Genomic DNA, 26,231 nt, shown 5'->3' with positions numbered 1-26,231 from the left:
TGTCACAGCAAAACAGACAGCTGAGCTCTGATGTCACAGCGACACAAAGAGCTAAGCTTTGATGTCACAGCAACACAGACAGCTGAGCTCTTAAGTCACAGCAATACAGCTGAGCTCTGATGTCACAGCGACACAGACAGCTGAGCTCTGATGTCACAGCAATACAGATGAGCTCTGACGTCACAGCAATACAGATGAGCTCTGATGTCACAGCAACACAGACAGCTGAACTCTGATGTGAGCACAGCAACACAGAAAACTGAGCTCTGATGTCACATTAACACAGACAGCTGAACTTTGATGTCACAGCGACACAGACAGCTGAGCTCTGATGTCACAGCGTCGCAGGCAGCTGAGCTCTGATGTCACAGCGTCGCAGGCAGCTGAGCTCTGATTGTAGAGGCAGATAATGTATTATTACTCTGTATTGGAGATCCAGTATTATGCAACTATTAAAATTATAATATTAAAGACAAAATTCATCACCTCAAGCTGTAGCCAATCAGCTGCGTGACTTTCTCAATAAGAACAGTTTATTTGAGGATTTTCAGTCAGGATTTAGAGTGCATCATAGCACAGAGACTGCACTAGTCAAAGTTACAAATGACCTCCTAATGACATCAGACAAAGGAATAATCTCTGTACTTGTCTTGTGAGATCTCAGTGCTGCTTTCGACACCAATGACCATCAAATTCTTTTACAGAGACTGGAACATCAAATTGGCATCAAAGGAACTGCCTTAAGCTGATTTAAGTCCTATTTTTTAGATCGATCTCAGTTTGTTCATATCAATGATGAATCCTCCGTACATACCAAAGTTTGTCACGGAGTCCCACAAGGTTCTGTGCTAGGACCACTTCTATTCAGTTTATATATGATTCCTTTAGGGAACATTATTAGGAATCACTCCATTAATTTTCATTTTTATGCCGATGACACCCAATTATACTTATCGATCAAGCCTGATGAAACCAATCAGTTAATTAAACTTCAAGAATGTCGTAAGGATATAAAAATTTGGATGACCTACAATTTTCTGATGTTAAATTCAGACAAAACTGAAGTTCTTGTAATTGGACCCAAAAACCTCAGAAACTCACTTTCTAGAGACTTAGTTACTTTAGACGGGATCCCCCTGGCCTCCAGTTCCACTGTTAAGAATCTCGGAGTTATTTTGGATCAGGATCCGTCCTTTAATGTCCACATAAAAGACATTTCAAAGACTGCTTTCTTCCACCTACGTAACATCGCCCAAAATTGGACACATTGTTTCTCAAGCACATGCAGAAAAACTAGCCCATGCATTTGTTACTTCTAGGCTGGACTATTGTAACTCTTTGTTATCAGGTTGCTCCAATGAGTCTCTTAGGACTTTGCAGCTAATTCAGAATGCTGCTGCACGTGTTCTAACAGGAACTAAGATCAGAGATCACATCTCTCCCATTTTGGCTTCTTTACATTGGCTACCGGTTAAATCCAGAATAGAATTTAAAATTATCCTCCTTACATACAAAGCTCTTCATGGGCAAGCACCATCATATCTTAAAGCGCTCATAGTACCCTACTACCCCTCCAGAACACTATGCTCTCAGAATGCTGGGTTCCTTGTGGTTCCCATAGTCTCCAAAAGTAGATTGGGAGCCAGAGCTTTCAGTTATCAAGCTCCTCTTCTGTGGAACAAACTACCATTTTGGGTTCGGGAGGCAGACACGGTCAACACTTTTAAGAGTAGACTCAAGACTTTGCTCTTTGATAGAGCTTATAGTTAGGGCTGGCTCAGGTCAGCCCTTAGTTGTGCTGCTATAGGATAAGACTGCCGGGGGACCCCCCCTCTCTCTCTATTATCGTCCCCATCTCTAAACATACATGTCTCATTAATGCATGTTACTAACTAAACTTCTTCCCTGGAGTTTCTGTGCTCTCTCGTCCAGCAGGTTTTCATGGATCATGGCTGCTCCCTGTATTGGATCGTGGTTCCCACTACTGCCATGGCCCTGCCTGACATCCACTCTTGTTATTACTATTAGTCATAATTCCATGACATTAATATTAACTTGTTTATTATTGTAGCATTGTTACATATTACCACCACTGCTACTGTAATCATTGTTTTTCATTGTAATTGTACAATATGTTTCTGTTGCTTTGTTCTGTACATGTGACATCCATTGCACGTCTGTCCGTCCTGGGAGAGGGATCCCTCCTCTGTGGCTCTCCCTGCGGTTTCTTCCACCTTCTTTTCCCTGTTAAAAGGGTTTTTGTGGGCAAGTTTTACCTCACTCGAACAGAGTGTCTACGGACAGAGGGTGTCACTACCTGTACAGATTGTAAAGCCCTCTGAGGCAAAATGTGTTTTGTGAATTTGGGCTATACAAATAAAATTTGATTTGATTTGATTTGATTTGATGAGTCTTTGTCTCCCTGCTTCTTTTCACTTTTATCATTTACATTCTAGATGAATTTGTGTTGTGTGTTAGTAATAATTTGTGTTGATTGTATTGGAGTAGGAGGTCAAATCGATAACAGATCATTCATTAGTAATATGTCATGTCAGTCATGTTACTCACGGTCTTTATCAGCCTAAATGAGGTTGAATATTGAACCAACAAAGCAGGAAGCTGTTTGTCCTCAGCACTCTCTGTATCTATAGAAACAGCGCCACCAACTGACTACAATAAAAACCAAAACTGAGTCATCGCCTTATTTGTCAGTTGACACAGTTTAGATGAATAATTGAGGTGTTTGAGGCGATGGGAAATGAATCATCAATCATTAAAAAGATGTTCAAATATATGTATTTCCATCAATAACAGTCTTGATTCATATCAACAGACTGAAACTGTTATTTCTTCAACATGAAACACGAGACACGTCATGAAGAACTAAGTGTGAAATAATCAAGTTCATAATGTTTAGAACAGACAAGAAACTCTTTGTTTTATCGCTGAGTTGAAATGTTGCTTCATTTTTCTGTTTGTCTGTTGGACTTTTTCGCTGCAGAATCGTTGTGTCATTTTGTCCAGAACCAGCTCGGGCTGTGTCAACCTTAATGGTTCTGATCAAGGGACGAAATCAACTAATGGTCCGGATCAGAAGAAAGAAAAAGAAAAGTCACTTTTCAGTTGACCTTTCAGAAAGAGAACAGAAGCTTTCCTTCTTACATGAGATCCACGACATTTACTAACATGAACTTTTAAATCAGGTCTTTGAAACTTTATTCAACTTCTAAAATCTGAAGGAACCAAACATCAAACATTACAACAGACCTTCAAATCATTGAAGTGTCTTTTAAATACACGGAGCATTTGTCTTTCATTTAAAATCCACCAAATCAAGTCAAATCAAGTAGAAACTAGAACTCACTTGCCGTCGCGCTGTGTGTTCCTGCCAGTAGAAGCAGGAAAAGTAAAGTGTGCATTGTGAGCGGTGGTATATAAATCCATGTGTAACCGGATGGTTGTTTACAGTATATATATATATATATATATTGCATTTCCCTCAGTCTTATTTATTATTTATTACCCGCTGTGGTTCAGTCTCTCTCTCTCTCTCTCTCTCTCTCAATTCAATTCAATTCAATAAGCTTTATTGGCATGACTGTGTATTACAATATTGCCAAAGCGTTATTATATAATAATAAAATAATTTAAAACAATGTATTATTTTAACAAAATAATAAATTAAACATCAATAAGACTATACTTTACATCAATTAAAACTATACTATACATCATTAAAACTATACTATACATCATTAAAACTATACTATACATCAATAAAACTATACTATACATCAATAAAACTATATTATACAACATTAAAACTATACTATACATCAATAAAACTATACTATACTGTACATCAATTTTAAAAAAGGTGTGTACCATACAGAGGTAATTATTACAGAACAATATCTATCTAATGATCAGTATGTTCATCAGTGAGCAGGTTGTTGTGCAGCTTTTCTCTTCTCCTGTGACAGACACTCACATATTTTACTGCTTCTACAGCAGTGTCACTTTTCTCTCCCAGTCGTTTTTCTTGGTCTGAGAGTTTGTCAAAACTGTGTTATGTGTGGGGGGAGGGAGTTCCAGAGCCTGGGTGCTGAGCAGCTGAAGGCTCGGGCACCCATGGTACTGAGGCGTGACGTGGGGATGGTTAGCAGTCCAGCAGAGGTTGAGAGGAGGGTGTGGGAGGGAGTGTATTCATGAAGGAGGTCGCAGAGGTGAGTGGGGGCTAGGTTGTTGAGAGCTTTGTAGGTGAGGAGAAGGTTTTTGTTGTTGATGCGGTATTGTACATGGGCCAGTGGAGTTGGATGAGAACAGGGGTGATGTGGTCCGATGATTTGGTACCGGTGATGATCCAGGTAGCTGAGTTCTGAATGATTTGCAGTCGGTTGATGAGTTTGGTGGGGAGTCCGGTGAGGAGGGTATTGCAGTAATCGATGCGGGATGTGACAAATGAGTGAACCAGGATTTTGGTGTTCGATTGGGTCAGTGATGGGCGGAGTCTGAAAATGTTGCAGAGGTGGAAGAATGCAGTCCGAGTGATATTTTGAATATAGGGTGCAAATGAAAGGGTGCTGTCCAACCAAGGCTCTTAACTTGGGGGAAGAAGGGTACAGGGAATCTGTCGACATTTATGGGTGGAGGTGGGATGTGTTGTGATTTGGTGAGGATGGATTTGGAGCCGATGAGCAGGGCCTCGGTTTTATTGCCGTTTAGTTTCACAAAGTTTCTGGTCATCCAGCTCCGGATGTCATCAAGGCAAGTGATGAGGGAGGTGGGAGGGATAGCAGCAGTGGGTTTGGAGGAGATGTATGGACCCTATGGTGACGGAGGAGTGTGCCCAGGGGGAGGAGGTAGATGGTGAAAAGAAGTTGACCCAAGACTGACCCTTGGGGGACACCCAGTGAAACACCTGAACACCCAGACTCGTGGTTCCTTTCTTGCACGAATTGTTGGCGGTCACTAAGGTATGATGTGAACCAGGAGAGTGCAGCACCAGTGATCCCGATGCAAGCCAGGCGGTCCAGGAGCAGAGGGTGGGAGATGGTATCGAACGCTGCGCTGAGGTCGAGGAGGATGAGAATGGTGAGTAGTCCAGAGTCAGCTGCACAGAGGGGGTCGTTGGTGATTCTGACCAGGGCTGTTTCAATTCTATGTTTGGGACGGAAGCCGGATTGGAACGGTTCATGGAGGTTGTTTGTGTCGAGGTGGGACTGTAATTGTTCGGGAACCACCCTTTCAAGTGTTTGGAGATGAAGGGGAGATTGGAGATGGGCCGGTAATGGTTAAGGACAGCTGGGTCAGCACCGGGTTTATCCAACTGGACGTCATTGCTCCGACCAGGTTTCTCATTTACCCGATCAGAAGTCGTTGATCTGACCAGATTCTTTCATTCATCCTTCCTTTTCTTTAGTACCACATCTTTTGTCCAATCACACACACTTTATCCAACCAAAAAGAAAACCTGGCATTCTGCCAATAACCAAGATAGTTTATCTCCCATACAATTTTTTTTGTTACACAAAAACAAGACAGAAGCTGAGAAGTGCCTGAGGGGAGCTCTTTTGAAAAGTTGCAGACCACGGATGACTCAGCAGGCCCCAACGCATCATATTACATACAACGACATAGAATCCAACACTCGTGTCTCATTGTTATAATGGTTTATTTATTACAGGTCATTTATACTATTGTGTTATGTACAATGAATGGTGTCATTCTCACAGATGTACAGTGCCTCGTTGTTATAACGGTTTATTTATCTATTCTGGTCATTTATACCATTGTGTTATGTACAATGAATGTGCTATTCTCACAAAATGTACAAAGAAATACAATAAAGCGCTTCCATAACCTCAAGGATTTCACCTCTGACTCTTCATGCTGATGTTGATGGAAACAGCTTTCGAAGTTCTGTGATTGGCTGATCACAGACAACACATCTGCTGCTGTTGCATGTGCATGTTACATGTCCACACTTGATGAGCCAAACGTTTACCTTGCCGCACGCCTGACATTCAGGATTCAATTCTTGGGACCCCTTGATGTCAAACCACTTGAGCTTTTTGGTTCTGCAAACACTGCACATGACTGAACCTGGGTCTTCCAGGCTGTTCACACAAGACAGACAACACAAATGTCCACACGACAGGCAACAGTCAGAAATCTGGTAGCAGCAGAAACAGGCGAAGGGGTGGACAGCTTCCTCAGTTTCATCGTCCGTCTAATCTTCATCACGCGTTGGACTTATGAGAAAACATTATAAAACAAAATGACTTTTACAATTCTACACTGATGTCTGTGACATTACCGTTTGCAATTCAAGTACGCAGAATCACATTACCTGGAAGGATGATGTTGCTCTGTTCCACCTCTATGACGTATCTATTGTAATTCCTTTTTTCTGCAAAACAAGATGGAACAAATCGACCGTCAGCCTTGACCACATCGCTCAGTCTGATCATGGGATCCTGGTAGTAAAGGGCAACTGGTATTAGGTCCTCCGTCGATTCATCCCCTTTGAGCGACTGCGTCGTTGGACAGCTGGGGAAAGGTCCTCTTATGTATGGCTTGTATCTCAGCGCCTCTCGCTTAGCATGTATTTTGATGTGTTTCATGTTGTGGTAGAAAGTGGTGATCTGAGATGTAGAAACAAAGGAGGATCTCTCTGACTCTGATCCTGTTCACTAAAACTGTATTCATCTTGTGGTCTCTCAGTGCTATGCAAGGAGACCTCGCTGACAGGCTCATTGCAGAATTTCAGACAGTGGAGCAAAGTAAGCCATGCTTCAGCATAAGGTCGTATATCGTCCGGGGCTCAGTGCATCGCACTGTGATTATGTTGGTGGCAGACCCAGGTGGCAACACTACCAGGCTGTGAGGTTCCTGTCAGGGTGACATGAAACAAACAAACGATTTGTGGAAAAGGAGTATATAAACTTTTTTTTTTTTTTTTTGAGAAAAAAAAGTTTAAGAGAGGATGTGCTGAGTACTTACATGTCTGCAGGACAGCTTAAACATCATCCTATAGTCCGCAACGGTCAGCTCTTTTCTAAGGGTCCAATTGCACTCTTTCACCAATGCTACTGTCTTCATGACATGTTCGTAGAAGCTAACTCCTGGCTGAATCTCAGTGTATGTGACACTATATTGGTTGACAATTTCAGTCAATGGTTGTTTATCTGTCAACAATAACTCAAAAGCTCCAGAGCCCACTAGATTAAACGTCGGGTCTGCCCGTAGCTTCTTCATTGTAGAGAACAGTTTGGCTATATAGCTCCAAACATCAGCGCTGGATAGGTGAGCGCAAATAAGTGTGGGTCTCATTTTCTGTACAGTTCCACCTGCTCATGTACCACCAAGACCTGATGTGGGGAAATTGATGTGAGGCTGTGGCACACGGCACCATCGGACAACCATTGTCATGTACTCCATCATTTTAAAGCTTGTCGAGCAGACAGAGATCTGTTTCTGAGGAGAAACCAAGCACAGAATGATCCATAAATGTATCCCAACACCCCTTGTTTGTCTCACCAAGGTTTCTCATTTATCCAATCACATGCTGTATATCCAACCAGAATTTTGTGTGTGAACATGTGTAGATCAACAAGCCTGTGTATATGTTTGTGGTGGCCTGACGAGGCGGACAATTATAAATAAAAGGACACTGTTGAAACAACATTCTCTCCTCCCGTGTTTATCAGGGGTGGGCCGAGTAATCGAACAGTCGGATAAATGAAAAAAACTCTGGTTGCATAAACAACATGTGATTGGATAAATGAGAAACCCGGTCTGAGCAACGACGTCCGGTCGGATAAACGAGAGGTGGTCGGATAAATGAAAAAACATCTGGTTGGATATTGTGGTGGCAATTTCTGTGAAGCTAGCACAAAGTCAAACACTTCTTTCTGAAAGTTTAATTCAGCATCTGCAGATGGACTCATCAGTACACATCACCTGAATGACATGCACAAATGAGCAAAGAACATAGGAGAATCAGTGTTCCTATAACTCGCAGCCCCCTCCCACTAAGCATGCAAAGGTTTTTATTACCCTCCTGTAGTTTCTCTCAGTGGAGGAGACATCCTGTCCTTTTGTTTACATGTTCTGTGGATGAGCCCCCTGTGAGACCCCAGGTGTTTGATCCCAATCAGAGATACCAAGAGATACCATAAAGTTGTTGTTTCTCGAGGCCATACAACTCAAGTCTCTTAAGCCACCATCATAAACCTTAAGGTTACCCTTTTAGATTACAATTTGATCAGTCCTCCACATACATGTCTGCTCATGCAATTAAACATACACAAATGTAAAATTTCTATTACAGGTTAAAACAAATAGGAGAATGTAACAAACTTCAGGAGCTTGAAGTACCATTTTAATCCTTTTTTTTAATTTTAACTGAATTTTGGAGAAGAAAATTGACCTCAACTAGATGCATTGGATAATCCATGGTAGAAAACAGGAGAGCTGACAGAGAGCTGTTTCTTGCAGCATTCAATTCCATTGCCATCTTCTCCTGAGCCCCCTGTGTCTCAACTGCAGCGGCAGCTGCCATCTCTTCCAGAGCCTCCTGTGTCTGGACAGCAGCGACAGCGTCAGCTGCCATCTCTTCCAGAGCCTCCTGTGTCTGGACAGCAGCGACAGTGTCAGCTGCCATCTCTTCCAGAGCCTCCTGTGTCTGGACAGCAGCGACAGCGTCAGCTGCCATCTCTTCCAGAGCCTCCTGTGTCTGGACAGCAGCGACAGCATCAGCTGCCATCTCTTCCAGAGCCTCCTGTGTCTGGACAGGGAGAAGGAACTCTGTCTCCTGAAGCCCCGTAAATCACCTTTCCTTTGCTACATAAACAAAATCAGACACATAAGAAGACAGATACAAACGGAGGCTCAGAGGTGTGTGTGTGTGTGTGTGTTTGCATTAATGTGTGTGATACTTACAATAATCCAACAGGAGCCAGCCTCACCTCCAGGTGTTTGGTCAGCTTCACTGCTGGCACATTGTTAAACTGGAGACAAGAACAGACACAAAATAAGAGATAAGACAACCTGCATCCTCTGTGTCATCTGTCCCCTTGGTGTCAGAGAGTTAAAACCACAACCTGTTAGTTATAATAGTTTTCATCCAGGATTGTATCAGTGCCTCATCCATAAGCAAGACATACACTATCCTGAGCCTTTATAATCAGTATCAAAGTCCCCGTCTCTTCTCTGCCCTCTAAAATACTTCTTATTCACCCAGTAATGAAATGTAACAGAGTACTTTATATTAACTAAATTAAAAGTAAAGTCACATAATTAAAATCTACTCTACTATAAGTAAAGTAGGACATTAAAATATTTGAAGAAATATATTTGGTCAGAAGTATAAATGCATGTATATCTGTATGTACATATGTGACAGGTCACAGCTATCTGTGAGATGCAGCTCCACACTACTGTTGCTTCTACAGACCACAGACGACGACCAGGTGGATTATGGGGTGTTTTATTACAGCTCTTCCCTGCAACACAGCATACAGCAGCACAGTGGTGAGGGAAAGTTCAAGCATCACAGTCTCGGGATAATAACACCACAGTGGAGTCCTCTTTTCTCTGTGCAGCATTTAACAGTTAAATAAAATACCGAAACCTGTTCATATAAAATAAAAAATAAAAATTACATCCTAGTGTGATCGTATAGTGTATATTGTTATTCCATAAATAATAAATGAAAAATCCCCACATAACCATTATGTGACATGAAATGTCTTTTAAGAACACATTCAACATTTACCTTGAGGTAAGTATAAAAATCACAAGTAGCTCATTAACATTAAATTCAGAGATAGATAACAAATGTGAGCCATTTATCTGAACAATGAAAAAGGCTGTTCACAGACTGGTATACAAAAAAACATATGAAAAGTTACATAAGAAGTGCACAACATATTACCTGCAACACAGCATACAGCAGCACAGTGGTGAGGGAAAGTTCCACCATCACAGTCTCGGGATAATAACACCTGACACGAGGGAAAATATTTAAGCTAGCTTAGCAACATTAACAAGTCTCTAACATAATTTTACGGTTTAATAAGTCACAGTTATTGCTCAAAACTGTTAGCATAGGTCACAGTGAGTACTTGACACGGTAAAATATAAAGTATAAACATCTGGAACATTAAAGGAAATAATTAATTATCCCGGACCATGCGAGAGGACGTCTTACCACAGTGGAGTCCTCTTTTCTCTCTGCAGTACCCTCACCAACCACTGCGCCAGTAAAAGGCGGTGTTGCACCTTTTTCTGCCATAATTTAACAGGCATAGATCTACTCCGTTACACATATATATTTAGTATTTTTATAAATGCAATTTTAATTTTATTTCAGTAAATTATTTGTTTTTAAATATTTCTAATATCTATTTGATATATATCATAATGCATATATCAATTATGAACCGGTGTCTTTCTTTTTTTGCACAAGGTAAATCTAGATATATAGGTGTGTCATGATGTCAAGAATTATAGTTAGAGAAAGGTTTTAGAAGTGTGGTAGTAGACACAGCTGGATGAGGTTTGTGTGACACAGAGTCTCTAACCTACACAGCAAAGACACATACCCTCTTTTCAAAGCTGGGGTCATTGGTTGCAACGTCAGGAGTTTCGAGCTCAGCAACAGCGTTTAGTGTCTGTTCCGTCTTCGAAAGCTTGACATACAGCATGTCATCATCCTGCTGGCTCTCACGTTTTCTCTTTCTGTGGAAAAACAGAAAAAACACAGAAAGCATGAATTACCAATGTGTAAAACTGTGAGGAAAGAAAAGAACATGAAAGCATCTCAATCAAAGAAATATAAATTCATGACAGAGGTGACTGTGAACTAGTCAGGCAGACTTACTGTGAGTGGCGGTTGTTCACGGGAGAAGGAACTCTGTCTCCTGGAGCCCCCTAAATCACCTTTCCTTTGCTACATAAACACAATCAGACACATAAGAAGACAAATAGAAACAGTAGCTCAGAGGTGTGTTTGTGTGTGTTTGCATTAATGTGTGCGATACTTACAATAATCCAACAGGAGCCAGCCTCACCTCCAGGTGTTTGGTCAGCTTCCCTGATGGCACATTGTTGAACTGGAGACAAGAACAGAAACAAAATAAGAGATAAGACAACCTGCATCCTCTGTGTCATTTGTCCCCTTGGTGTCAGAGAGTTAAAACCACCACCACACATATTTATACCTAACCCAGCCTTGTATAATCTCTGTCCTTATCTTAATATTGTCCTCCTGAACATGATGAACCAAAGATGAATAATATCTGTAACCTGTTAACCTGCTCTGTGGTGTTTCCCAGAACTCTAAAGCACAGCACTATCACTGACACCACTGATTCTTTAATCAACCACAGAAGAAATCAATCATGCACAGTTTTTACAATTTAATAAATTTCTTCGTGCCAAACGAAAGGTTTCTACCAAAGTAAACGTCTCTATACTTAGTCAGGTTCACTTCTCTGAGTACTCATGAATACTCCTCCATTAATAAGTATATTTCTTGATACAGGTATTGATAAAGTTCCTCTGAATCTCTCTCTAACCTATAGTAAGTACCTCTGGTTGTGTCTGGTTGTGAGGCCCTGTCTGGCCGAACTCTGGGCCTGACTGCAGGACATTTTGCTGCTGGTCGTTCAGTTCAGCATGGGGTTCAGCAGGATGCTGCTCCTGGGATGGATTGTTGGTGATGCGCTCAAACAGGTCCTGAAATGCATCCCGCTCCAGCACCTCCCTTTTCTCCGCCCAACATGCTGACCACTGGCTCCTCATCCTGGCAGTTGTGCACCTGTCTCTTTCACTGTTGTTCTCCTGTGACATTGCTGAGAAACTGGGTTTGAGACACTTTTAAAGGGTAAAGTATCAGAGATAAAAACACCAAGTGTAAACTATATCTACTACTTCACTACAATCCAGAGGGAAATCCTCTACATTTCAATGCTCTACATTTACACGACAAGATAAATGATAATCACTATTTTTACCTCAGCATGCTACTTACATAGTTTACATACTGATAAATACATATAACATTCTGATAAATACATATAACATGCTGATAGATGCATATTATTGATCAAATATTATCATTTATATTATATATTATTATATATATTTGTTTTATTAACAATCAGTCCACAGAAGCTTGTGTTTACAGATAACTGCATCTTAGTTTTAAAAAAATGGTGATGTGAGTATTACCTGTTGGTTTCACTGGTTAATCAGTTGGCTGATGAATAATAATATCAATAACTGACGTTAAAGAAAGTCAGTATTTTAGACTGAAAATGTCGATTTTCTCTCCAGGCGTCTCTCTCTGTGGTCCACTAGTGAAATGATCAAAGTCACAAATTGCTCTGATCATATATCCTTACATTAAAGTTTAAAACTCCTTTAATCCTTTGTTGTTGTCATTGCAACAAAGGAGAGTTAAAACTCCTCTTTTAAATAATTCTTGAAGCCCCTTAATAGAATATGTTATATTCTGCAATTAAATTTGTTGAACATAAATCACTGAGTATTTACTGTTCATGTTTAAGCTTTCTTGCAGCATTCAATATATTAAACATATTCTCCTTTAAATCCTCTCTCTGAGCTTTGAATTTGACTTCAGGTGACTCTAAAATCAATATTTTTTTTCTTTCTGTTTAAGTCCTTTAAGATAGTTTTAAATACTACTTGTATATTATTACAGTGTAAATGTTGGATTGCTCCACATAACGTTTATAATCTGCACGGAGTTTGGTTGGATAATTGTTTTGTTATTTTATCCATATGGTTTTATCATAGAGACTAATTGCAATAACTGCAATCACCTGACCATAGGTAGCACATAGACGACCTGTTTGTTGGAGAGATTTCAACCCAAACAAATGATGATGGGAACATTTTGTGGTTGCTCAAGCACTGCTGCTGCATCACGTATAAAACACATAAAAACTTCAATCTGTGTCTTTCTTCACTTTTATGACTTTTGGGAAGCAAACAAAAACTGTTCAAAAATCAGTTTGTTTCAATAATTGTTTTTGAAGCAAGACAATACCGGGACATGCGTTTATCCACAGGTATTTTTATTTTTATTTAACAAATACATTACATTTGGAGGCAGTTGTGTATTTTGACTCTTCTCCATTTGACTGAGCACCGGAGCATTTCTACAATCTCTTATCAAATTCAGAAGAACAGCAATATATTTGTCTTTACATATGTAACTCAGCGGGCAGCACGGTCAAGCAGCAGTTAGCACTGTGACAGCACGAAGGTTCCCAGTTCTAATCCCAGTTTGGCCTTGGCCAGTCTGTGTGGAGGCAACATGTCCTCCTCATGTCTGTGTGGGAGACATGGAGAGTAGAGGTTAATTGGAGACACTTATTGTTTGTTACCCTGCTGGAAAACTGTTCAGGATGTACCCTGCCTCTAATGTCAACTGGGAATGGCAACCTTGAAGGTTTAGCAAAATAGATATTGAATGGATAAATAAACCAACCATTCTAAACCCCTTTTTCTGATGTATCATATAAGTGAGGCTTTCTCTGTAGTATCTGGCATCATGAGTTGTCCATGTTGCTTATTCACTCATAAGGTAAGCATTTGAACATTGACTATGAAAACTGGTTATAAACCGGTTGTTTTAAATGGATTAAAAAAGTAACACATCAGCCAAAATTAAAATATAATGTGCTATGTGTGACCAACTGCTTATTCATTTCTGGATGGTCCGTCACATTATTGGAAATAATATTAGTTAGGTGATAAGTTGCAGCATCATGTCCCAATTGGCAGTGGCGAACCGTGAGCACTACAGCTGGGCCTTCACCTCAGCCATCACCTCAGAGAAAAGAAATCATCATGGAAAAAAGCAACAGTACGATGAATTGAAAGGGTTTAACAACTGTAATCCTTTAATTAACTATGACAAAGATGTAAATAAATAGACCATAACATCAATAACATTCTCAACATTAACTTCAGAAAACTGGAGACCATTTAGGCTACATAGTTGAAATTAAATAAACATACTCTAACGCCAAAATCTGGAAATGGGACACTTCTGTTTTCACTATACACTAGATCACTAGGCTCTGCAATCACATCGCATGGATTCTCTTACCACTGTTATGCTGACGACACCCAACTGTTCCTCTCTTTTCCTACATCCTCGTCCAGCACTCACGTTGTGACGTGCATCTCGGAATGTCTGGCAGACATCTCCGCTTGGACAGCTGTGCATCACCTCAAACTCAACCTTAGTAAAACTCAACTCCTCTTCATCCCGGGGAAAGACTGCCCTCATATGGACCTGTCAGTCACTGTCGAGGATGTCACGGTATCACTTTCGTCGACGGCAAGGAACCTGGGCGTAATCCCCGACAATGGACTGTCCTACACCCCCAACATCACTGATGTGGCCTGATCCTGCAGGTTTGCCCTCTACAATATCTGCAGGATCCGGTCTTTCCTCACAAAAGACACAACACAACTCCTGGTCCAAGTGCTGGTCATCTCCCACCTGGACTATTGCAACTCCCTCTTGGCTGTACTCCCAGCCTCTCCCAAATTCTCCCATGTGACCCCCTCCTCCGTGACCTCCACTGGCTTCCTGTTGGGGCCTGCATCCGATTCAAGATGATGGTGCTGGCCTTCAAGGCCGTCAATGGAACTGCACCCATCTACCTCCAAACACTGGTCAGACCACATGCCCCAGCGAGAGCACTTCGTTCATCAGCTGGCCGACTGGTACCCCCATCACTGAGAGCAAACAAAGCCCGCTCAGCGAAGTTGCGACTCTTCTCTGTTTTGGCACCTCAGTGGATGAACAAACTCCCGAACAATGTCAGGACAGCGGAATCGCTTACCTTTGTTGGTGAAAACAGACACACAAAGTTGTTGTTGAGATCAATACTCCTGATGCTTCTTCTTCAGTCAGTCCTTGAAGTTAAAAGAGAAATCGAGGAAGAGAACTGGAGATGAAGCTAAAAACAGCCCCAACATGTTCAGTGGCCACGAGGAGCATTACGTCCTTAGTAGTTTAGTACTACCATAGACAATGAATGGGAAAGTGTTCAGGGCCGTTTAGCTAAACTAACCACGGCTGCCGCGCGGGGGCCAGTCGAGAATACTGGACCAGTCCAGCAAGCCAATAGGATCGAAGCATTCTCTCTGGGTCCGTTCATTTATTTATTTATTTCCGATTCCCCAAAAGACGGGGTTCGCATCCCGATCGCGGTGTTATTGAACGTGATATTTCTGAGTAAAAAGCATTGAAAATACGTGGAGATTAACAATTAATTCTTATGACTCATGACTACTATGACTACTATATTGTTTTTATTTAAGCAGGACAAAAAGGCAGTGTGCAATATTTCAAAGAAAGTTCCAGTTTTATTTATGAACATGTGAAATAATGTATATATGACAAATGAAATAATTGGACTGTAAGTAAAGTTTTAGAAATAATATAGATAATTTAAGACAACAATTAGATATGACAATGACACAGTACATACATAGGGAGGGGGAGTATACAGTGATAGATACAGTGCTGGTTAATATGACAAGTAGAAAACTGGTGTTTCTGGTCATGCAATAATGTTAAAGTAAGTAAAAAAATTAAGTAAAAGAAAAAAAAAAGAAAGAAAAAACTATACAGCTATATTCAGCTCAACAGAAGTCTAAAGAATCTATGATCTATAGACATATAACCATGCAGGACAATTAACATAATAACCCAATAACATATGAACCTTTTCATGTTTACAATCTATTTACTTTCATACAGAAGACTAGACGGAAGCATTGACTTATTTACATCCAAACGATTGTTAACAACAGAGCACTAAGTACATCTGTACAACAAAACAGTCCAAACTATGCACAAAAGATCAAGTGTCTACATACTGGCATATATACCTTTCACACATTCATACATTCAGACATTTGTAAAATAAATAAATTAAATAAAAAAAAAAGAACACAACAAACAAACCAAACTAGTTTCTGGTGTGTACATTTTCATGCATTCACACATAAATAAAAGAAAAAAAGAAAAGAAAAACAATATATGTACACTTTGTTTTACAACTATTAATTTGTAGTCTATTTACATATACACAGACAAAGAACCTGTACGTCTAGAGACATATACACAAGTCAAATAAGAAACATTAAGAACAATAATTAAATAAACAATAATGAAATAAAATACTGAAATAAAATGGGTACAAACAATGGGTATACAGGGAAATCATTTCTTCCTTTCTTCCACAGTTCTTTGTCTCTCAGCCTCATAGAAAGGAGACTGCTGAAACTCGGGCCAGCTCATCTCCTTGGCCATGCCCTTATCTCTGTACAAAGAGTACACCTTTGATGGGCAATAAATGTATTTCCCTGCCACTCCAGGGAAGCCCGTGTGAATGTGAGGGCTGTTTGGTCCCTGTTTCAGTTCCAAGCGGCAGAATCTGCAGAGGCGGACTGTTGGTTGTGGGTGTGGTTGTGGTTGTGGGCCTGGTTGTGGGTCTTGTCTCTTCCTCCTTCCAGGTGCTCTTGGCCCTGTCGCCAAAGCCAACCAGCTGGTCGTCCTCTGATGTGGCTGTCACCACACCCTCTCCCCTGGCCTCGTAGGCAAGGAGAGACTGGATCTCTGCAAAACTCAGAGCATAATTCACAAAGGACAGTAGACTATCCTTGCTATGCCCCTCGGGCCTGAAACAACCTGCAGCCTCCTCCTTACGCATATCCTTGACAAGGTAACATGTATAGCCAACATCATTCTCCAAAAGCCACCTGAAAGCCTTCCCTTTATACATGCCAAACTGCAGGATGTAGTCTCCTAGCACCTCCGTCCTGTCTGAGGCATCACCCCCTCTCTGACGAACTGCAGCCAGGGCATTCTGCCGCACGAGGTCCTCTCTCAGGGCAGACCTGTCCTGACGAGTGGGGTCATCCTTGATCCGTCTGGCTTCTGCAGAGGGTTCCTGTAAGAGAAATCCACCTGGTCCCTTGCGGAACACAACACTGAGCTTACCTGGGAAGAACACCGCCCTCTGCATCTTGACCTACCATAAAGTAAAAACATAAGTTTGGGTTATCTTCTATGAACTTCAGTCAAATAGTTCAGAGGGTAAAGACAATAGTTTCTCACACCTCTGAGTCTGGGAGGAAGTACAGTGTGTGCGTGTGTGTGTGTGGGGGCTTGCAGTGAAATAGTTCATAGGGTCAAGACAATAGTTTATCACACCTCTCTGATCCTTATCTACTCACAGTGTGTGTGTGTGTGTGTGGGCGCGAAAACAACAGGGGGGGTGGGACGGTCTTTGCAGCAGGAGTTGGAGAGCAGTTATGTGTGTGTGAGAGAGAGGGGGGGGTAGGAGAAGTGAATGCCTAGATCAAAGTCTTATTACACTTGATTAATACAGTAGGCAGACCTCTACTGCTTGTCTGAAAGTCTACTCTGGCACTACTAGTTCTGCCAAATGAATTTGAACATATTAATATCACATTTGTATTTTAAAAAAAGAGATGGTATCAATCCCTTAGTAGTACAGCTGTTTTAGTTGATGCAATATGTAGCCTAACTAGTCAGACATCTTAGGAGTAACAGATCCATGGTGTAAAGATGAGTTAACATCACGACATCAAAACCAGATACACAAAAATATGAAATACAATCATGTTATCACGTAATTTCAACACACGTTTGTAGCGTCAGTCTCTTAGCAAGTGAGCAATGCTGAGGTAGGCTATAGTTAACTTATCAACAAAAGATTGATATAAACGGACTGACAAGACTATTTAACGTCACGTCATGAAAATTATGCATATAACTATATAAAACGATCATGTCCATTCATACTTTGACGTGTTATTTCACCACAAATCTTCTGCGTTACCCTGCGAGTGGTGCTAGGCAACTGCTGACACGACATTACTGTCAATACCGCGCTGACGAATATATAATATTAAGCAACAACCTAAAAGCCACACACAATCTCAACAAATAGCATGATGTTCATTCATTATTTAGTCCATAATTACCCCAAACTTAATTCCGGGCAGTTCTATCGCATCAACCAAGCGAATTAGCAGCAGCAGCGAACTAATGTTATCAGAAAGCAGGCTAACTTTTATGAAAATAAAACAACGTGTCTTACCTTTGACGAATGAAAATGACTTGAATGTTTGAATGATCCACAGCCCCTGTAAGAACACGTAATGACATCAACAATAGACAGTGAATATGCACGCTTTTATGACCGTCTGCCGTTAGAGGTTTGCCTGAAGGAAAAAAAAAAAAAATCGGAGGACCGAGAGTCTATAGAAAAAGTCGGAACAGCGCCACAGCCGGAAGAGTGGCCAAAAGAATATTACATCCACACTGTGGTTCAGCACTATCATTGAAATGCATGTTAAAAGGCGTTTAGGTCGGTTTAGCTAAACTTTTCTCGAAGGCCGCGCGGCTACAGAAACTGACGAACAGTGAATCCCCAGGGCCTGACACTGGTAAATACACCATAACCAACCCAACCAGAGTCCCATAAGCCGTTTTCTGAGAGGAGCCAAATCTATTTGCAAAGAATTTGCTACTAGGAGTCCTTTGAAATTTCAGAAGAGAGATTCAAAACTGCGTGTGAGGAAATTGTTGTTATCGAGGAACCACTTTGACAACATTCATGGTTGACAACAGTTATTATAGGCTCCCAATCTGGAGCAAAGCCTACCCTTGAGAGGTGGATACCGGCAGCATTACTTTCTACTTCATGCACGCACCAGTTGACCAATGATGCCATCCAGTGGATATAATCCAACATAGATCAATTTAGTTTTTAATGATAATCATCAACAACAGTAGCATCAAGCCAGTTAATAAATTAGTGTAAACAGGCTGTAGTAAACATTTTGATTTGAAATTTAAACAAGAGAAAATGCTTAATTTCATTTAAAGAGCAAAACACACAATAACTTTAAGTTTATTTCAAGGTTCAAGTCACGGCTCAGGTTTTTGTTTGACTTTTTAAAAAGAGATTTAATAATTAATAATTGAAACTTTATGGATCCCTCAAGGGGGAATTCTTTTTACACTCATTTTCATTTGTTTATACACGCAGTTTAACCCACAATCCCCCACACACACAAAGGGCTCAAAGACATGCAAATTTGGAGAGAGATGGTAGAGTGATTTACACGTTTCTGTTTACTGGTTCTCACACTGTTTGTATAAATCAGCGAGTTGATCATATAATAATAATGTAAGTGAAACACAGCATGGACACAGTCACTGAGGTGGACTGAAAAACCTTTTCCATTTTCTTCTCCAAAGTTTTAGTCCACACTTACTAAAAAGTTTATAAAAATACAGAAAATCCTGTTCTATCACTCAGACACAGTAAATCAAGCAGTAGCTAGTCTCAGAATCCAGTGTGTGAGCTCATGGTACACCCACAGTGATTAAAACTCTCTTCTTGTCGTCCTGATGTGAATCACGCCGTATACGAATTACATCATCTGCCATTCCTCTGACGTGTTGCTGCTCTGGAAGTGTTTGTCCACCTGCAGCCTCCTCAGCTCCTCCAGGCCCGGCTCCACACAAGGTTTCTCTGGAGGAGTGTTCTAAAGATCTCTCATTGAGATGTGGCTCATGTTGTTGTTCATTGATGGGGCTGTTGGAAATTAAAAAGATAAATACAGGGAACACAAACTTATCAATGTTAGGCCTCAGTGGAAATTACTTTTCAAATTCCAGATCACTGTACAAGGCCACAACACACAATGACTTATGCTTAAGAGAACAGCGCCACCGTCCTGTTGATGTGGTTATTGCACCAATCCTCGTTAGTATAGTGGACAGTATCTCCGCCTGTCACGCGGAAGACCGGGGTTCGATTCCCCGACGGGGAGAAGCAATCTTCTTGACACTCTTCAACATCCCCCCAGAGAAGCTGCGCTCCTCTGAATTCATTGACCCACCGGTCTGGGAATCAACTCGATCTTGTCTTCACAAGGTCCTGTAGTACCTCGGCACTCTCTGTTACCCCAATCACTGTGTCTGACCACCACACTGTCACTTTCTCTCTCCCCTTAAAATTCACCACCTCCCTCGCCCCCAGACCTCACACGGTCAACACCCGCCGCAATCTGAAATCCCTCTCTCCCTCTGCTCTCGCCTCTACTGTTCTTTCCTAACTACCATCTACAGACCAATTTTCACTAATATCTACTGAGGAATCCTCCTCCACTCTGCTATCCTCCCTCCTCTCGAGGACAGAGAGCATCTAAAGAGGTGTCCTCTTTAGATGCTCTCTGTCCTCTCACCTCCCTACCGGCAGGATCATCTCCCCCCTCCCTGGCTGTCTGAATCTCTGCGAACCAATAGATCGGTGCTACGAGCAGCAGAAAGAAAATGGAGAAAATCACATCATCCTGATGACCTTGCCCATTACCACCACCTCCTCTCTGACTTCACCTCAACAGTATCAGCAGCTAAATCTGCCTTCTACCTGTCAACAATCAATTCCTCTGCCTCCAACCCCAGGAAACTATTTTCCTTATTCTCTTCTCTTCTCTTCTCACCCCTCCTACTCCTCCCCCTCCTTCCTTCCTCACTGCTGATGACTTTCCAACTTACTTTACCAAGAAAGTAAAAGACATCAGCTCCTCATTTACTCCTATGCCCATCCAGAAAGCACCTCCCCCAAACCTCACCTCTGATGGCCTTACCTGCTTCAGCCCTCTCTCCTCTGAAGATGTTCTCACGCTAGTGACGTCTAACCGTGCCACTACCTGTTCCCTTGACCCGATTCCCTCCTCCCTTCTCCAAGACATCTCTCACGACACAGCTGACATCCAAAACTCCAGACCTGTATCTCTTCTTTCATTCCTCTCTAAAACACTGGAACGTACAGTCTACAACCAACTGTCCTCCTATCTTTCAGAAAATGACCTCCTTGACCCTAATCAGTCAGGCTTTAGGACTGGTCACTCCACTGAGACGGCCCTCCTCACGGCGACTGAGTCGTTCTGTGCCGCCAGAGCCTCGTCCATCTCGTCAGTCCTCATTCTCCTCGGCTTATCCTCTGCGTTTGACAAAGTCAACTACCAAATCCTCCTCTCCACTCTGGCTGAACTTGGCATTGCTGACTCTGCTCTGACCTGGTTCACATCATACCTGACAAATCGCACCTTTCAGGTCACATGAAACGGCACCTTGTCCAATCCCTGCCTTCTGGAAACTGGTGTCCCTCAAAGCTCAGTATTAGGACCACTTCTGTTTTCACTATACACTAGATCACTAGGCTCTGCAATCACATCGCATGGATTCTCTTACCACTGTTATGCCGACGACACCCAACTGTTCCTCTCTTTTCCCACATACTCCTCCAGCACTCACGTTGTGACGTGCATCTCGGAATGTCTGGCAGACATCTCCGCTTGGACAGCTGCGCATCACCTCAAACTCAACCTTAGAAAACTGAACTGCTCTTCATCCCGGGGAAAGACTGCCCTCATATGGACCTGTCAGTCACTGTCGAGGATGTCACGGTATCACTTTCGTCGACGGCAAGGAACCTGGGCGTAATCCTCGACAATGGACTGTCCTGCACCCCCAACATCACTGATGTGGCCCGATCCTGCAGGTTTGCCCTCTACAATATCTGCAGGATCCGGTCTTTCCTCACAAAAGACACAACACAACTCCTGGTCCAAGTGCTGGTCATCTCCCACCTGGACTATTGCAACTCCCTCTTGGCTGTGCTCCCAGCCTCTCCCAAACTCTCCCATGTGACCCCCTCCTCCGTGACCTCCACTGGCTTCCTGTTGGGGCTTGCATCTGATTCAAGATGATGGTGCTGGCCTTCAAGGCGGTCAATGGAACTGCACCCATCTACCTCCAAACACTGGTCAGACCACATGCCCCAGCGAGAGCACTTCGTTCATCAGCTGGCCGACTGGTACCCCCATCGCTGAGAGCAAACAAAGCCCGCTCAGCGAAGTTGCGACTCTTCTCTGTTTTGGCACCTCAGTGGATGAACAAACTCCCGAACAATGTCAGGACAGCGGAATCGCTTACCTTTGTTGGTGAAAACAGACACACAAAGTTGTTGTTGAGATCAATACTCCTGATGCTTCTTCTTCAGTCAGTCCTTGAAGTTAAAAGAGAAATCGAGGAAGAGAACTGGAGATGAAGCTAAAAACAGCCCCAACATGTTCAGTGGCCACGAGGAGCATTACGTCCATAGTAGTTTAGTCCTACCATAGACAATGAATGGGAAAGTGTTCAGGGCCGTTTAGCTAAACAATCAACGGCTGCCGCGCGGGGGCCAGTCGAGAATACTGGACCAGTCCAGCAAGCCAATAGGATCGAAGCATTCTCTCTGGGTCCGTTCATTTATTTATTTATTTCCGATTCCCCAAAAGACGGGGTTCGCATCCCGATCGCGCTGTTATTGAACGTGATATTTCTGAGTAAAAAGCATTGAAAATACGTGGAGATTAACAATTAATTCTTATGACTCATGACTACTATGACCACTATATTGTTTTTATTTAAGCAGGACAAAAAGGCAGTGTGCAATATTTCAAAGAAAGTTCCAGTTTTATTTATGAACATGTGAAATAATGTATATATGACAAATGAAATAATTGGGCTGTAAGTAAAGTTTTAGAAATAATATAGATAATTTAAGACAACAATTAGATATGACAATGACACAGTACATACATAGGGAGGGGGAGTATACAGTGATAGATACAGTGCTGGTTAATATGACAAGTAGAAAACTGGTGTTTCTGGTCATGCAATAATGTTAAAGTAAGTAAAAAAATTAAGTAAAAGAAAAAAAAAAGAAAGAAAAAACTATACAGCTATATTCAGCTCAACAGAAGTCTAAAGAACCTATGATCTATAGACATATAACCATGCAGAACAATTAACATAATAACCCAATAACATATGAACCTTTTCATGTTTACAATCTATTTACTTTCATACAGAAGACTAGACGGAAGCATTGACTTATTTACATCCAAACGATTTTTAACAACAGAGCACTAAGTACATCTGTGCAACAAAACAGTCCAAACTATGCACAAAAGATCAAGTGTCTACATACACAGTGCTGGTTAATATGACAAGTAGAAAACTGGTGTTTCTGGTCATGCAATAATGTTAAAGTAAGTAAAAAATATAAGTAAAAGAAAAAACTATACAGCTATATTCAGCTCAACAGAAGTCTAAAGAACCTATGATCTATAGACATATAACCATGCAGAACAATTAACATAATAACCTAATAACATATGAACCTTTTCATGTTTACAATCTATTTACTTTCATACAGAAGACTAGACGGAAGCATTGACTTACAAAAGATCAAGTTTCTACATACTGGCATATATACCTTTCACACATTCATACATTCAGACATTTGTAAAATAAAGAAAGAAATTTTAAAAAAAAGAACACAACAAACAAACCAAACTAGTTTCTGGTGTGTACATTTTCACGCATTCACACATAAATAAAAGAAAAAAAGAAAAGAAAAACAATATATGTACACTTTGTTTTACAACTATTAATTTGTAGTCTATTTACATATACACAGACAAAGAACCTGTACGTCTAGAGACATATACACAAGTCAAATAAGAAACATTAAGAACAATAATTAAATAAACAATAATGAAATAAAATAATGAAATAAAATCAAATAAAATGGGTCTAAACAATGGGTATACAGGGAAATCATTTCTTCCTTTCTTCCACAGTTCTTTGTCTCTCAGCCTCATAGAAAGGAGACTGCTGAAACTCGGGCCAGCTCATCTCCTTGGCCATGCCCTTATCTCTGTACAAAGAGTACACCTTTGATGGGCAATAAGATAGATAGATAGATAGATAGAGTACTTTATTCATCCCCGGAGGGAAATTAAGGTGTCATAGCAGCTTGTGTATTGGAACACAACAAAACACAATGCAATAGAACAAAACAAAACAAAACATTTAGGTAAAAAGAACAAAAACAGAAACACAAGATGAATAGGCAGACAAGTAGTGCAGTGGCAATATGATGATAATAGTAATAATGATATGATGGTAATGTTATTGTTAGACAGTATATAAGAATATTAGTACAGTATATATTAATATATATATATATATAGTATACAATATAACATAATATATATTTATATAGACAGTAATTATACCAATATAATAGCAGTATATAGTAATAATGGCAGCAATAGTATATATAATAATAATAATAGTAGTAGTAGTAGTGATAATAATAATATAATAATAGCATGTACACATGTATAAATATGTGTATATAGACTTGTAAATCCGAAGAATATACAGAGAATATGCAGAGTATGATATAATATGATATGATATATAATATATAATAGGGTATAAATATCAGTACTTGACTATACAATATACTGGCAGTGTAAGAATACGTGGACTGGATGTGCAAAAGACAATATTATTCTATAAAAAGGTCTGTAATATTAAAGTGGTTTAAATTAACACACGTAGTGTAGTGCAGGGTACATGGTGCAAAGGTGACAGGTATGTTAGTGCAGTTCTGTGATGGTGGCTCTGACAGAGGGAGATGAGTTGTAGAGTCTTATTGCGGTTGGGAGGAACACATATCCTTGAATGTATTTCCCTGCCACTCCAGGGAAGCCCGTGTGAATGTGAGGGCTGTTTGGTCCCTGTTTCAGTTCCAAGCGGCAGAATCTGCAGAGGCGGACTGTTGGTTGTGGGTGTGGTTGTGGGTCTGGTTGTGGGTCTTGTCTCTTCCTCCTTCCAGGTGCTCTTGGCCCTGTCGCCAAAGCCAACCAGCTGGTCGTCCTCTGATGTGGCTGTCACCACACCCTCTCCCCTGGCCTCGTAGGCGAGGAGAGACTGGATCTCTGCAAAACTCAGAGCATAATTCACAAAGGACAGTAGACTATCCTTGCTATGCCCCTCGGGCCTGAAACGACCTGCAGCCTCCTCCTTACGCATATCCTTGACAAGGTAACATGTAGAGCCAACATCATTCTCCAAAAGCCACCTGAAAGCCTTCCCTTTATACTTGTCAAAATGCAGGATGTAGTCTCCTAGCACCTCCGTCCTGTCTGAGGCATCACCCCCTCTCTGACGAACCGCAGCCAGGGCATTCTGCCGCACGAGGTCCTCTCTCAGGGCAGACCTGTCCTGACGAGTGGGGTCATCCTTGATCCGTCTGGCTTCTGCAGAGGGTTCCTGTAAGAGAAATCCACCTGGTCCCTTGCGGAACACAACACTGAGCTTACCTGGGAAGAACACCGCCCTCTGCATCTTGACCTACCATAAAGTAAAAACATAAGTTTGGGTTATCTTCTATGAACTTCAGTCAAATAGTTCAGAGGGTAAAGGCAATAGTTTCTCACACCTCTGAGTCTGGGAGGAAGTACAGTGTGTGCGTGTGTGTGTGGGGGGGCTTGCAGTGAAATAGTTCATAGGGTCAAGACAATAGTTTATCACACCTCTCTGATCCTTATCTACTCACAGTGTGTGTGTGTGTGGGCGCGAAAACAACAGGGGGGTGGGACGGTCTTTGCAGCAGGAGTTGGAGAGCAGTTATGTGTGTGTGAGAGAGAGGGGGGGTAGGAGAAGTGAATGCCTAGATCAAAGTCTTATTACACTTGATTAATACAGTAGGCAGACCTCTACTGCTTGTCTGAAAGTCTACTCTGGCACTACTAGTTCTGCCAAATGAATTTGAACATATTAATATCACATTTGTATTTTAAAAAAAGAGATGGTATCAATCCCTTAGTAGTACAGCTGTTTTAGTTGATGCAATATGTAGCCTAACTAGTCAGACATCTTAGGAGTAACAGATCCATGGTGTAAAGATGAGTTAACATCACGACATCAAAACCAGATACACAAAAATATGAAATACAATCATGTTATCATGTAATTTCAACAGACGTTTGTAGCGTCAGTCTCTTAGCAAGTGAGCAATGCTGAGGTAGGCTATAGTTAACTTATCAACAAAAGATTGATATAAACGGACTGACAAGACTATTTAACGTCACGTCATGAAAACTATGCATATAACTATATAAAACGATCATGTCCATTCATACTTTGACGTGTTATTTCACCACAAATCTTCTGCGTTACCCTGCGAGTGGTGCTAAGCAACTGCTGACACGACATTACT

General features: G+C 41.3%; 2 protein-coding genes, 1 non-coding gene and 2 pseudogenes across 8 annotated transcripts in view; 4 read left to right on the top strand and 1 right to left on the bottom strand.

The window, feature by feature from the left end:
• LOC138407078 (uncharacterized) overlaps nt 1–26,231 on the top strand; it is a 119,199-nt gene that overhangs the window by 30,400 nt on the left and 62,568 nt on the right. The window lies entirely within an intron of this gene.
• LOC138407082 (uncharacterized) lies at nt 8,279–12,679 on the bottom strand. Of its 6 annotated transcripts, XR_011240512.1 has the most exons (8): nt 11,599–12,216; nt 11,053–11,120; nt 10,889–10,957; nt 10,611–10,746; nt 9,941–10,010; nt 9,399–9,509; nt 8,947–9,014; nt 8,279–8,842 (listed from the first exon to the last, which is right to left on the bottom strand). XR_011240512.1 is itself a non-coding variant. In XM_069521431.1 (4 exons), exons 2-4 carry the CDS (start codon nt 11,857–11,859, stop codon nt 8,506–8,508), a joined length of 666 nt encoding a protein of 221 aa, XP_069377532.1. In that variant the 5' UTR covers nt 11,860–11,861; nt 12,241–12,679; the 3' UTR covers nt 8,279–8,505. The 6 variants fall into 6 exon arrangements, 4 of the variants coding, with proteins under 4 accessions (XP_069377532.1, XP_069377533.1, XP_069377531.1 ...); XR_011240511.1 differs by lacking the exons at nt 8,279–8,842; nt 8,947–9,014 and having other exon boundaries at nt 9,023–9,509; XM_069521431.1 differs by lacking the exons at nt 9,399–9,509; nt 9,941–10,010; nt 10,611–10,746; nt 10,889–10,957; nt 11,053–11,120 and adding an exon at nt 12,241–12,679 and having other exon boundaries at nt 11,599–11,861.
• Nucleotides 13,806–16,659, top strand: LOC138407121 (uncharacterized; annotated as a pseudogene).
• LOC138407120 (uncharacterized) lies at nt 19,300–22,217 on the top strand (annotated as a pseudogene).
• On the top strand, nt 19,861–19,932 carry trnad-guc (transfer RNA aspartic acid (anticodon GUC)). The gene has a single exon. It is a non-coding gene; the product is annotated as a tRNA-Asp (tRNA).

The sequence above is a fragment of the Paralichthys olivaceus genome, chromosome 24 (genome assembly GCF_024713975.1).
Source record: "Paralichthys olivaceus isolate ysfri-2021 chromosome 24, ASM2471397v2, whole genome shotgun sequence".
Classification (NCBI taxonomy): Eukaryota; Metazoa; Chordata; class Actinopteri; order Pleuronectiformes; family Paralichthyidae; genus Paralichthys; species Paralichthys olivaceus.
The sequence above is the reverse complement of the archived record's forward strand: the minus strand, read 5'-3'. Positions and strand labels throughout refer to the sequence as shown.